This window comes from Oryza brachyantha, chromosome 3 (genome assembly GCF_000231095.2).
Source record: "Oryza brachyantha chromosome 3, ObraRS2, whole genome shotgun sequence".
Lineage (NCBI taxonomy): Eukaryota > Viridiplantae > Streptophyta > Magnoliopsida > Poales > Poaceae > Oryza > Oryza brachyantha.
In genome coordinates this window covers 25,954,092-25,969,026 of record NC_023165.2, presented here as the reverse complement: position 1 = coordinate 25,969,026, position 14,935 = coordinate 25,954,092, and the positions used below count along the sequence as shown (strand labels likewise).

At 43.8% G+C, this 14,935-nt stretch overlaps 2 protein-coding genes across 2 annotated transcripts; one reads left to right on the top strand and one right to left on the bottom strand.

Annotated features, from left to right (window-relative positions):
- The first annotated feature begins 5,689 nt into the window (after window positions 1–5,689).
- LOC102709259 lies at window positions 5,690–7,364 on the top strand. The gene is made up of 2 exons (XM_006650574.3): window positions 5,690–5,769; window positions 5,885–7,364. The coding sequence occupies exon 2, from the start codon at window positions 5,936–5,938 to the stop codon at window positions 6,842–6,844; it is 909 nt and encodes a 302-aa protein (XP_006650637.1). The 5' UTR covers window positions 5,690–5,769; window positions 5,885–5,935; the 3' UTR covers window positions 6,845–7,364.
- Window positions 7,365–9,287: 1,923 nt separating this feature from the next.
- Window positions 9,288–10,797, bottom strand: LOC102699299. Its single transcript, XM_040522445.1, has 2 exons — window positions 10,642–10,797; window positions 9,288–10,536 (listed from the first exon to the last, which is right to left on the bottom strand). Exons 1-2 carry the CDS (start codon window positions 10,721–10,723, stop codon window positions 10,334–10,336), a joined length of 285 nt encoding a protein of 94 aa, XP_040378379.1. The 5' UTR covers window positions 10,724–10,797; the 3' UTR covers window positions 9,288–10,333.
- Between the last annotated feature and the right edge of the window lie 4,138 nt (window positions 10,798–14,935).

Sequence of the window (14,935 nt, the reverse complement as noted above, 5' to 3'; positions counted from 1 at the left end):
GATGTCCGAAAACCAGGCCGTCCAGGCGTATATATATATATCTCTCGGCATGTGACTATGCGAGAGTATGTGACCACTGCTGAATGGCGATAAGAGAAAAGCGTGCAGGAACAGTGGATTCACCTGTGAATCAACTGAACAGATGTTACGTGACAACTGACGTACGGCCGGATGCAGGTGTCCGGCATGCATGCACCGCAGACGCAGCCACTGTTCATCACCCGGGTAATAGGCTAACAAAGAGTAACTGAAGATATGCCGGCTATGTACCAGGAGTAGTATATGAGTGACACTGTACGTACAGTAGAAGCTGTATGTATGTATGTATGTGCAGTTCTTAATCATTAGTTAATTGGCTTCGAGGTGAGCTTGATTAACTACTAGTCTGTTAGCAATGTGTGGTTAGTCTGTTTCGTTGCGTTTTAAGAATGTCACGCCGAGTCAACTCGGTCAGATGTTGTCCCGTCCATGTGCGTGTACAATACTACAGCTGCACTTCTCTCCGTGTTGGCTTCTTTTATACTGTGATTTCCTTGTCCGTTCTTTACACTATTACAGCTTAGTATTCCTTCAATCTCTGCAGCCTTGCATTGTTACTCATAGTAGTAGTACAAGTACTACAGTGGTATTTGGTGTATGACATGATACGCTGGTACTATTAAAAAAGAGCGTGCAAATGTGCAATTATTAGATCTTGTTCAGGCATCATCATCAGGTGAGGCAGAGGCCGAGCACAGGGGACAGAGCACTATAATTACCAGTTCTACCCTCTGCGAACGGCATGCATTTGCCATATTATGCCAGGACCAAATCGCACGTAGTAAATCTGCACCCAGTCTAGTCATCCATAGTGAAGTGAAACACAGGGCAAAACATAAACTTACTGCTGGAGTGTTCGCTTTTCAGTTTTCAACTTACGATCTGAACAGAACCGGTTGATTAGTTAACTCCCAGAAAAAAGTGGATAATGCAATGGTACAGCAACCATAAAAGTGCTTGTAACTCACGAACTAAACATGAAACCGCTGTGCACGTGGATGCATGGCTCGACAATAAATACCTGCACGAATGACGATCGAGCATCAACCAAAGCTTGAGGCCGCACCAGAACGACGCAAGTCTCTGTTGCGAGGTCACGTACGCGACAGCCGTCTTTTTCTCCGAAAGAAGTGACACGAGTCGTACGCGATCCGTGTGTACATGTGGTGGTACGTACTAGTGGTGTACTACGAGTCTACGACGACGTTCGCTAGCATTGGTCGATCCGTGCATCTTCCATCGATCGATCGATCCTTTTGTTTCCCTTTAGCGCCCGCGACGTACGATCCGCGGTGCTTTTCCGCTAAACCAGCCGGCTTTCTCGTTATCAACCGGCCGGCGGCCACGCACCCCGACCGGTTTGATCCACCGCGAATCCGCACGGCGCGGCGCTGTCTGCCGGGATGCACGCGTGGTACGTGGCTTGTTTCCGAAAGTAAACTACTCTCTCTTTCTCCGTACCAAAATAAACAAAACTGAATGTAATAGACATTTGCTATCTCCGTTCTAAAATATTAATATTTACATATTATTTAGTATAGACTAATAATATATCAAAAGTTTATCTTTTACCTATTTTAATGGCTAATTTTTAAATCTTGAATTGGTTAGGTTTCTTTTCTAAGCATATATGATTGTCTCTATAATCATCACAATAATTAAATCAGAATAATAAATGAAAAATATTTACATCATGATATATAATTTAAATGTTTTATATTTTAAAACAGAGCGAATATATTATATGGGGTAACTGTTTATATTTTAGAAAAGTGGAGTACGTCTCCTGCCGGTGATCGCGCAGTCGTCTACTGCGCCGATGACCGCGCGCCGCTGGGCCGCTAAAACCAGCGTATTGTAGCGTGCGCCGCCAGGGCGATCAGTACGTTATCAGGACAAAGACCGAGTCCAATCGCGCGGCATTCTCAGCACGTCTCGCCGACCACGCATCGGCACCGCTGCATCAACCGGACCGACTCGTACGATTTCCCATGGACGTTGCAGTTTTGGCTTTAGATGCAGTGCACTACGGCTGGGGATAGATGGAAAATTGACGTGCTCTGAACCTGAAGCTGGAATCGACCATGCCGTCGATTCCGGTGTCAGCACCCGTGACACAGTACTACGCGCGGAGCTTATTCGTGCCTGAACCCTGATTGATCGGCCACTGCCTTGGCCATTATAACGGAAAGGAAATGCCCGTCAGTCTGTTCCAAGCTTCCAACCCACTGCAGATATTCCATCCATCCATCCAGTCCTTTCCTAGCTGCACGCACTGTGATGTTTAAGTTGTTAACAGCTTGCGAAGCTGCAGTTTTGCCAACAAGTAGGAGTAACGCATTTCAAATAATCCTAGCGAAAATGACACGCATTTAGATCTGTATTTCAGTAGTTGAGCGACCCCAGAATCTCTTCTCCTGTGCTGCATGCAGATCAACGGAGCTGTCAAAGCGTCAAGTGACGCCCCCAAGCCACGCGCCCTGAATCTTCGCTTTTCTTTTGTCAGTTCTGCTTAAGGAGGAAGCCCCCCAAACAGCCGACACACCACTTTGGAAGATCGGATCACTGTGTGTGCGTGCAATAATTGCTCTCATCAACCTTATTCCTGTGATCCTGTCCAGTTTTGTGGCCGAAGCAATGCATCAATCTAACCGCTTCAGATGTTATATTCTCTCTGTCCAATGTATAAGTGATAAGCTATGATGGAAACAAAAATATATGAGAAATGATAGTGGTGATAAATAGTATTAAAAAATACCTTATATTTAATAACAATAACATTCGAAATATTAAATTTTTTATATATTTGAATGGAGGAAGTATCGTGATTAAGCTGGCCATGATTCCATTTGTGAACGAGGATGCTCGTCACTGTTGCACTGCACTTTCGGAGTGGAAAGCAGAAGGGATCCGCAAATGCTTTGGCTACATTGATGAAACGTCAGTTTCATTTCTTGGCTTAGCACTCTGGACTAATAGGCATTTAGGCTATTGGTTACTTACAGGGAAGCAACATTTTTTTTTCTGAACCATGCATGTTTGAAAGATAAAAGGAAGATCTAAAGATTAAACCAAGTGTAATTACAATTATCTATTAAACGGGAGTGAATATGTCGCCCTTCTTTTGTAAGGTGAGAATATGTCACGTTGGTACCCGGTAGGCTGGTACTACCGGAGATCAACGTTGCTAACTTGCTATTAGGACACAACAATGAAGTTGGGATGTACGCCTGTACGTACGGGCCTGACGATGGCTGAACTGCATTAGTGGGCTGATCAGCACTCAACTGACAAGGCCCGGTTTATTTTAGTGCCAGACAGCAATCGGGATATGTCTAGCTTTGGGCCTGGGCTCATAAGGAGATCCAATCATACGCACCGAATCGGCCCAGTTCGTCATGGCCTCATGTGGAATTGAGGATGTAACTTCTCTTTTTGATATGGTAATATCCATCCCACATCTTCGGTAAATAAGTATAGGTTTCCATCATTTTACTTCTGCGACTGCTCATAAGCTACAATTTAGACACTAGAACTTAATTTTATAGTTGATTTATAATTGTTTTCATCACAGTATATTTCGTAACATTTGCTTTTTTATCACAGCTGACACGTATATAAAAGCTGTGCTCATAATTTATTTTTCATTTGCCAACAAACCATTTTATTTTTTTTCAAAATTTGAAATGATCGGAGCCATGTAGAGAAGAAAATAAAATCAAGCTAAAAGTGATTGCATTGCATAGTAATATAATATAATGTATGTATACGTCTAGAAAGATTTCTACCACGCCGTACATTACATACTCGACCTCTACTAACTGATATATTATGTTACCAAAGTAGAGAACATATATGATAGTAAAATAAACTCTCGTATACTTTTAAATAGGGTGGCAAACGATCTAGCTTGGTTCATTTGGACTCGTTATCTTAACGAGACAGCTGAGCGCGGCTCGTTAACGTTAGCGAGCTAAAAGTCTAGCTTGGCTCGGTTCGCGCGCTAGCTCCCTAAGCTTGTTAGGCTCGTTAACGAGCTATCTCTGATTTAAATTATCTATATATTTTGTAAATTTATCATTATATCATATATTAACATAAGAATGTACACTAAATATCAAATGACCCCCTACATATAATACTTTCAATATGACTACAGGGCTAATCAATGGTTAAAGTTCTAAATATACTTAAAAAATATGATCTTTGGTACTAACGAGCAGCTCGTGAGGTGGCTCGTTAAGATCCCGAGCTAAAAGTATAGTTTGACTGACTCATTAAGACTATAAGTTTGAGTTTTTTTTGTCCACATGTCCTTTTAAAGAATGGTCAACCAAAAGCGGTGAGGGACAAAACTTAGATTCTACCGCGACTTTATAACCCTATATTATCCTTAAAGCTATTTACCTTTAACTAGTGTTCTCACTTCCTAACTATGTCACAAAATATAATCATTTCTAGGTTATTAGCAAATATTAAATTTAAGAAAAAAATGCTATAATGTCTGTTAATAAATGAGGAATGTGTGAGGTTATTCGGGTAGGTGGGATACACTAGGAATGTTAAATAGAAAGTAACTAATGAATAATTAGTTCCGTGAATAATCTTAGAAATAACTATATTTTAATACAAGATTTAAATAGTAGAAATATTTATATTTTAGAATATATATTTACTTGATTTCATTTTATAAATTTCTCCTAGTGCCACCCGTTCCAAGTGTCATAAGTTGAAGAATTAGAATCGTTTTTATACGAAGACACGATGAACCATTTTGGAAGGGTATGGTTTAGCTAGTAAGTAGCACAGTAACCATAAACCACTCCGCGTAACATTGATATCCTCTTCTAATTGAAAACTTTGTGCTCATTCTCCTGATTAAACACCATATGCCCTGTTACTTTATCCGTTTCAAAATAACTTATCATTTTAAGTAAAACTTCATCCATTCCAAAATAACTTGTCATTTTAACTAAAACTTTATGCATGGAAGCCAAATTACTATATAACGGAGAAAATGTCGGCATCCTTCGTGGTAAAGCCCAATAGATAGAGGTTGTTCAGATACATGTCACATGGTATATTTAGACATAATTTGAAGTATTGAACATAGATTAATAAAAAAATACTATAATCCGCGAGACAAATTTTTTAAGCCTAATTAATCCATAATTAGCAAATATTTACTGTAGCATCACAGAGGCTAATCATGTATTAATTAGACTCATTAGATTTGTCTCGCAAATTAGTCAACATTATAGAAGAGTTTTATTAATAATATATGTTTCCTAGTTGTTATAATAAGTGTCCAAATTCCATGTGTTCCAGGATACAAACATCCCAGAATGGGGTAAGAACTGAAGCGACCATCGCCTCGGATCATTATCTGTGAAGCTGGCTGGCGTCAGCTATCAAAATCACACCTCAAATCTGCACGTGCAGTTGACCGGCGCCGCCGTTCCAATCCTGAGCCCGAACACGACCAACCAAGAACCAGCACACGCCGCACCCCCCTCTCCTGCACCCGACACCATACACCATACACACACTCTTCTCTCTCTCTCTGACACTCCAACCCGCCCACGACTCGCCGTGCACCCGGTCTTCCTCCCCCTCCCGTTCCCCACTCCCCCCTCTCTCCCCCTCCCTCCCCCACCCCGATCGCACAGCGCCGGCGAAACCCTAGCGACGAAATCCCCCCAAATTCCCCTTCCAATTTCGCCGCGCGGAGTAAGTATCGCTGGAATCGCAACTGTCTATGCGGGCTAGATACTCGCCCCGTGCCTTTTCTGCTGGTGTCTGCTCGCTAATTGGATCCGGACATCCGCGCTCTTGCGGCTGCTAGGGTTCGGGATCGCGGGGCCGCATTCCGGCGGGGAGGACGGTGGAGGAGGAGATGGCGACCTCCCGCAAGATGGCCCGCGTCGACATCGCCGAGCTGAAGCAGCGGCTGGTGAAGCGGCTGGGGCGGCAGCGGGCTGGCCAGTACTTCATGCACCTCACCAGGCTGCTGAATCTGAAGCTCACCAAGGTGGAGTTCGATAAGCTGTGCTACGCCACCATCGGGAGGGAGAACATCGCGCTGCACAACGCCTTGATTAGGGGGATCATCAGCAATGCGCTGTCCGGGGTGCCCCCGCCGAGCCGCCAGGCGGTGACGGGGCAGTCGGGGACGACCACGGCTCCGAGCGGGCAGTGCGTCGGCGTCGCGCTGCCGAACGCGGGGAATGTAGGTGCTGTGGTGGATTCGGGCGATGGTGACTTTGCGAGGGAGCGGGCGGTGGTCGGCAAGGTGTTCTCGGTGGAGGATGGAGAGGAGGTGGAGCAGGTTAGGTCTGCCCCGTGTGTTCAGAGCCGAAGCCCAATAACTGCCCCATTGGGGATTTCAACTAAGCAATGCTATGGTGTGAGGACACGGAAGTTGGATGATCCGATGGTTTCATGTTATGATTCTGGCCATCTGCTGGATACGGGTTCTTTGTTCAAGGGTTTGCAGCGCCGGTTGGAGAGTGATGGCATTGGAGTGACAGTGCAGGGTATTGAAGTTTTAAATCGGGGGTTAGATGAGTTTTTGCGGAGGTTAATTAAACCATGCATGGAATTGTCCAGGGTAAGGTCCAGCGGTAGAAGAGTCAGCAAAGGCAATGTGATGTTTCCCGCTAGGACAGATGGCTTGCAACAAGCCAATCGTGGTTGTACAACAGTACAAGATATTGCTGTTGCTGTGGAATCTGATCCACGTTTGCTTGGAACCAATTGGTCTACACAGCTCGAAAAGATACAGGCAATGTCGTTTGGTGAATAAGCCTGATTACCCTGTTATTGATGCACCTTTCAAAAGAGATGCAGTTTGTTGAAAAATATCATCACTGAAGTAAACGGAGCTTTGGGCCAACAGGGATGCAAATCCGAGGACTGCTTCACTCACGAGCAAGCAAAGTTGAAACAAGCGACCAATTGGGGCTGTAATGGACAAATGTAGCATAAGTTCTTCCTTGAAAATTGAGGACTGTCAGTATAAAGGAGAGATTCAACAGAGCTGCTTGATGTAGTGGATCAAATTGAGCAACTTGTTGATAAACAGTTATAGGCTTGGCATGTAACACATGGTATTCTGATAGCGCTTCTAGGGTTTCTATGTGATGTTGTAATAGAGCATATTTTTCCTTGTTTCAAATTGAGTTGCAATAATTTTTTGCAGTGATCATAAGAGTTATATATTTTCATTGCTCCTGTACATTGTATTCAGATTATGGCAACTACTGCTTGTAATCAGGGTGCAAGTTGGCCTATTGAATAATATATTAACTTCTTTTGGTCTTGGACATCAATCTCTCTTGTGCCTGGATACAACTTTTCTAAATTGCATTAGGGTACTATATGATAATTTATGGTACATGCTTTTGCATTTCTAACTAATTTGCAGCCCTGCTAATTTGTGTTGATATCTGCCCACCTGTCAGTAGATTCCTCTTCCATATTCTGGCTAGTAGACTAGAATATCAATTTGGCTCTGTGGGGGCGATTTGGCTCAAATTTATTGAAGTCTTTTGCTTTGTGTTTAATTGTAGACAATTGCTCATCCTAACTACTATTTCCCATTACATTGTAGTGACTGATAGACTGTAAAAGACTGAGATAGTAAGATCCCGTTTGTCATTTCATCTCTTGCCGATCTTTCTGTTTACAGGGCATGTAGTTGAACTAGCTATGTCTGGGCCAACCATGTGGGGGTGATTCACATCAAGCACAGCCGGAGCTCTATCGGGTAAGTTCAATAAATTAATGGAAGCATAGCTTCACTAGTGAAACTTTTTTGTTATATTCTCTTGGTATGTGAATTGCAGTTTTTAGACGCTATAATTTGATGATTTTGTGTTTTTATGTACTCTCAATTGTCTCTTCTCTCTTTGAGTTTGTCATAATACAAGCTGCCCTCTCAAAGCAGGAATTTTGCTTGGAATTGATCTGAGGATTGGTGAATAAAGTTCCAAGACCTCCCTGACCCCCAAGTCTCCACTGGATGTTAGCATGCTTCTGTGATATTTTTCAGGTCTATGCTATCCCCTGAAAGTTGAAGCTCATGGACTATGGGTTTATGGTATTCAGTAAACTGCAATTTTGCTCTGCTGTTCAAATGATCAAATCTGTGATGTACTTTGCTCCTTCCTGTACCCTTCGTGGCACAATATTCAGTAAAAGGAACTGAGTTGGACTTTTTTAACTTGGTCTGCAGCTGTCCGTTTGGTCTGCATTTTTTACATGGCCCTGGGTGGAACTGCGCAACCTTGCGGTGTCTCTAATTATACTTTTACTTCCAGTCGCATCTGAACTTAGACTAGTTATATTCATCTGACAATGTAAGCATTCAGGGTTGGAGTTTCTCTAGGGCTAACTTGGTTGGCCCCCTACCCAAGTGCTTGTAATATTGCAAGGGTACCAAGTTTTACCATTCCAATCCTATTTAGATAATTAGACTAAATTACTACAAGTGATTGTACCAAGTTTTACCCTCTCTTGTCAAATTTTTAATCCAAGTGAGAAATTACTGCAATGCTGAGTCTAGTTATTCTGCAGTTGCATTCAGAAGGCAGTCATGTCCCATATAATTGTCTCATTACCATTTGGGTGTTCCTGTTTATCCTGTCAAGTTCTAACTGAGTTAAAAAAAAAACTAAACAAGTAAATAGTTAACTATGGCTGCAAAGGGTACCAAGAACATGCACAAGGAATATATTAGTCTTCCCTTGCAGAACAAGCATGTTTGTTCTATTTTCTGCTGAACTATGGTTCTTCTTTTTGTGCTCTTTATTTCATCACAGGCTTATCAAAATACCAATATTATGGGTTTCTACGAAGCCGGAGTCAGACAGTTCTTCTTTATCTGGTACGAGGGACCAGAGCCAATTCTGAACTTTGATTTGGACTGGGGGACAAGCATATAACTTGTCTTTTTGCACACTACATTTTATATTCGGATCTCTGAATATATAGTTTAAAAATGCTCGGAACGAATGTCTCCATCCAATCAATATGGCAAAAGATTCCTTATTTTTCCTCCCTAAAATTTTGTGGTGCATAAATGACATGTGCACAAGCATTATTGCCAAGGTGTTGCTTCCATGCATGAGGTTTATTCCTTTTCTGAACTCAAATGAGCATGGAAAATGCTTTGAGATTTGCCCTTTTCTTTTCTACAGGAATTTGAGAACAAATCGAACATTTCTTTGATATAATACCGTGCAATGAAAACGATTCCAAAAGTACATTGCTGGCTGGCTAATCCAAAAACAGAAAAATGCTGCAAGTCAATTCCAAACTATAAAAGGCTTCAGAAAGCCGTTCACATTCCTATCACTAGTCTTACATGAAAAAATGTTGATTCGTATGGCTATCTCATCCATCGGCGAATCGTAGAGACTTTCGTCTGAAACTTGAGGCCAGTTTATGCTACTGTTCATAATAGTTTTGAACATTTTTTTCTCTCACTTGATTACAGCTCTCTTTCCGTCGGATCCAGACAGTCTTCAGCTCCGCGGATTTGCCATAAACCAGCTCAAGTTAAAGCTGAAGTTGCTGTCGCTTCTAAGTAAGAACACCACCAGCTAGCGTTTTCATTCTGAGACCTAAACGGCATGAGTACGTCAACTCCGAAGGTTAGCGATCGCCACACACACTCTCTCTGCCTTTTTTTTTTTCTTCCTCTTCTCGCGGAGAAGAAAAACAGGTGTGCTCTTTCGTCTTCCTCGGCAGCTCGCACGCACCATTCCGATGTTTCCAGTTGTACTCGAGCTATAGTATCCCCAGGTACACCTGTACAGCTCTAGTCAACGAGGTTTTCAATAGGAGAAGCAACCTATGCAAAAGCTGGGAGAACGTGGAAGATCCCTTCACTGACAAAGATCCTCTGGTGATGAGGAGATCTTTTTTTTTCACTGACATAGATCAAAACCAAAGTGTTTTTATTGACTTTTTACATCTCGATTGATGATCGACTCGCGATGAATTGATCATCATTTCTGTCTCTATACTTATTACTGTAAGTTCGCTCGCATGCAGCCTCTGCGTATGTACCATTTCGTTCTGGTTCGCCGCCTCTTGCCTGGACGATTGGTCTGAGCAAACTTCGCCGGGACAGCCTCGATCGAATCAAGAGCGCGAAGAGCTTCCTTCGAAGCTCGCCGGGAGCCGACGAGATCGAGTCCGAGCTGGGAAGAACCGAGGCGGCGAGAGGCCAGAAACCAAGCAGTCTTTGATCATCTTTGGTGATCTTGATCGATCCCCTGAGGCTAGCTTAGAACGCGCAGCAGTAGTAGAGGAACCGTCTCCACGCCGCCTTCCTCCTCCTGGCGCCGGCGGCCGCCGCGACGGCCGCGGCGGCGGCTGCCTCCTTCTCCGCCATCGGCAGCGGCGCGTCCGTCGTCCGCAGCATCTCCCACATGACGTGCACGTCGTGGTACTCGCACGTCCTCACCTCCTTCTTCAGCTTTCTCAGCCCTGCGACACCACAAAGCACAGTCCATCCATCCTCCATCCATCAGAAACACAGCTCCCGATAGATACGAGGCAAGACGGACGGAGGAAAGAAGTACGTATACGTACCGCTGGTTCGCCGGAGGCCGAGGCGAGCGGCGATGCCGAGCCAGACCCTCTTCACCGGCACGGCAGCTCGGTCCATGCACATCTTGCCTTCTTACTCGCTCGGTCACTCCTCAGCCAAGAAGCTCCTGTTGCTGGCTAGTTTGTGCTTTGGTTGCAACAGAGCCGCGACCAGGTTTCACCCGTGGCCACGAGCTTTTATAGCGAGAGCGAGAGCGCGGGGAGACAGACGAGCCGGGCTAGCTAGGTAGGGATATGCGCGTGCGATCATCAGGAGGACAGGAGGAGAAAAGAGCGGCCGCGCGCCCCCGATCCGTCGGCGCGGCGTCGTCATCCGCTGATTTGGACGCGCGAGCAAGCCGCGCGCGACGCGACGCTGCCCGCGGCTGCGGCTGCAGGCAGCCAGTCGCAGCGCGCAGCTGTGCTGCAGGTGTCGCTGTCCCCCGGCTTCCGCGCGATTTCGGTCCTCCCGCGTGAGGGATCGGACGGCTCGGCGTGAGCTGGTTGGTTAACTGCTCCGTGTATCAGAGCGAGAAAATCGCTGCACGTTCGAAGCCAAGTTTGGTTTCGAGTTGGCCTTTTCGTCCCTGTCAGAGTCCAGACCGGTGGAGATCAGCATCGTTTCGTGATCTCTTCACGATTCATCGGTCGATGGGTGCGTTACATCTATCAAAAAACTCACATGCGTGCGTGCGTGCCTTTTGACTTTACTGCCGTGGCCGTGGCGTGAATGCGATGGCGCCCGGTAAACACGTAGCGTGCGGGCGGTTATTAATAACTACCCGTATCAATCCGAAGAAACCGTTTCATGCCTCGGCCAAGACCCTACATGAATACTTGCCCTTGATCTTCGCCAATATATAAACCAACCAGTTTGACAAACAGGAGTAACAATTGTTTGTTAATTTTTCTTTACACATACTATACTACTCATCGTACAGGCGCCACCCATTTATATAAAATTTGATATGTTATAGTACTTAAGATATCAAAAGATACCAAATTTTATATAGAAAACAGTATATCTCTTGGTATCTTCTCATGGATGATAAAATTACTCTAATCGAAAGCATGCACGCACTTCATCCACTGGGAAGAAGTTCCGGGGGACATCACCACCGCCCCCATTGCAGAAATATGCCACCAGCGTGCCGCAATGTGGGAGTGCCTTTTCAGCTAGTGCTCAGCTCGCTGGTGGTCGACTCATGTTTGCAACATCAGATGTCTCTTCAGCCGTCAGACTAACGAGCTCGTTTTTGCTTTCACTCACCTTTTATTAGTACGCCATGACGGCTGCATCATACCCTCGGTTTTAAAATATATATCCTCAGTGGCTCGGTCTCATGATAATTGTAGTGTTTAGTTCAAATTTGAACCAGGGGTACGTACTTTTTTCAGACAAATAAGAGCTGTTTACAAGAATAGAATAAGATTTGATCCATACTAAAACAATTAATCTAGACATAGAGCATGTCTATATTTATAGTTATAGTGTGAATTTAATCTTATTTTAAATAGCTACATTTTAAAATGGTCTGACTATATACACACACGAGGCTATTTCATCGATATACCAAAACAAAAATAGAAAGGGATTGCAAGACGCATTTCTCATCATGGTAGCCGACTTGACGAGACAGGGCGAAGAGCTAGCCACTTTTTAATCAGCCTATCTATGTTCGGTTTGGAAACTAATCATGACCGGTCACAGTTTCATGTAACTACTCCGTAGATCACTAGGGCGACCTAGGAATAATAAACTGTGGGCACAATACCATCTCATGACCCCATTGAGATACCATGGATCTTCTAGTACTAGTAGATTGTGACCATTAGATGGTTATTAACCCGTATTATTTAACATTTTTCCTATGTGCTAAAAGAAATGAGGGCACATATCTCCCCCCTAATTATGGAAAATTTCTGATCGCTAAACCGATTCCATCACAAGCCCTGCACTAGACGATGTATCCTTTTTTTACCTTTGACAGCTTTCATGCATGAACCCTTTCCGTGCCCGTGAGACGTGAGTGCGTCGGCTGCGCGGTCAGTCGATCGGCTGTCCCACTTGCGCCGATCGATCGGGTGGGTCGCTCTCCGGCGTCGCTGTCGCCGTCGCCGATGTGAACGTACATCGGTACATGGCAGGCACTGTTTCTGCCGGTGTCGTGCCGTACTGCGACGCTGGTCTGTCATGGTATGTATTCCCTCATTTTATATTATAAGATTTTTTTAAAAAAATTTATCTAGATTTATATATATGCTAATAAATATAGATAAGATATATATATTAAATTTTTTAAAAAAACTTATAACGCGTAAAGGAAGGAGTACGACAAAGTTGGGCATCGAGCCGACTGGCACCGGTTGCATCTCTCCCAGGGTAAACGACCACAGCTAGCTGCACGGATGCCTGACGGCGCCTCGGTGCGTCCATCTTGGACGCACCATGCATGTCCGTGTCGGCGTCACGCCATCTCCGTCCGGCGTCGTGCGCGTGCGGTAGCGTCCGCGCTTCGGAAAGGTGCCCGGCCGCTTTATGCGTCTCCAAACAGTCACGCCCCACTCGCGAGATTGGATACTACATCAACTTCTTCATGTTCATCATCCTGGCTGCCGGGTAATCACTACGTACCGATGCATTTCACCACCACGGAGTACAACTCATCATCCTGATCTGATTTCCTCTTTGTAATCGGCGAATGTGTGCCACGAGAGCGCTTGCTTGTATGTCCAATCACGAACCGCATCAACGGGGGTTATTGTTCACGGCATATTTGCAAACGAAAAATAATTAGTTAATAAAACATTTATACACGTGAGTCAAGACTGAAAAATAAGTTGCGATAAAAATACCGTAAAATAAACTTTAAATTTAAGGTTAAATATTTAAATTTATAAAATAAAAAAGACGAGGTCGAATGATCAACATAGTGTAATCGCTTGGGATTCAGTTACAATTGTGACTCTGACGAGTGACGACTGACGCTGTGGTAAAAGATTCCCAGATATCTGAAGTTATGAAGATACGTTTGTACATGTGGATATCAGTATTCTGCTGCTACTAGCGGCGCACCACTTGATACTTTAATCGCCTGAAATGGGAGTGCTTATCCACTATTAAACCACTTTGGGTATCAGGGTCAGGGCTGAAGAGGACTGGTAGAAGGCAGGCTTTCAGAAATCAGAATTTTAGAGGCCCACGGAAATCGAGACACATGGGTTAACGCATAAACTGGTTTCTGACGATCAAACTGATTTGCATGATGAATTAACCAAGTTTGCAACCAGTTGGGTGCCCACTGAAGTGACGAAATGTCCTTTGCTTGTTCATTTTTTGTGGTTATTATATCTGAGTATCCATCATGTCTGTGACCTTTTGTGGCTCTTTTCTTCTACCTTTCTGTTCTTTTTGTTGCCCTTGCCACCATGACAATAGTTAACTGGCCGGCCTCATCGATGTTTAGGTCTTGGTGTATGCCAACGTGGAATCGTGGATGTCATGTTAAAGCCGGCATAGAATAATGCCTTAAGGCTGAACGTTACTGGTTTTATTCTGCTGGACTGAATGTTACTGACACATGGATCATGGATGTAATCAGTGTTAAAATGAAATTATTTCTAACGCCTATCATTTACCCTATTTCTCCTTCTATCTTATAGTTTGAACCAATCATAATAATTATTTATTTAATTTTCTTACATATACTTATTTCTCAACTAAATTTTTTTGGAAGGAACTTTTCTCAACTAATCATAATATTTCTTCGGTCATTCCCACATATTTCTTAATTTTTATACCTAGCTCTAAAAATAGTTATATTTAGAGACAGGTGGAGTATTGGTTTGTTGATGCTAAGTTAAGGCCATAATCTTATAGCCCGTGTAACCTGTTCAGCAAGGAGCTAGTGGATTCAGAAAATGCGTTATTTTCCGCGTCCCGTTAAGATCTTGAATTCGTTGCAGCCCAGTACGTCTTGATTTACACCATAACGTGTATTCAAGTCACTTTCTGATGAGTGTCCAACAGTGCACGCTTTGGTGTATCCAACATTCCAGGTACTAATTCTGCAGATAGAACACTGCAGCTGACTAATTATATTTCTGCATTTCCGTTCTCCTGCACGTTTCGCCTGTCTGGATCAAGACTGCGCTCTGTCTTGATTTTATTTTCAGTCACCGTCGAAAACAAGATCCATGGACCCAAAATCCATACACATGCAGCCATGCAGATGAAAATGACAACATATCTGAATAACTAATCTTGCTCCGATAGTCAAAAACACAAAAAAAAAGT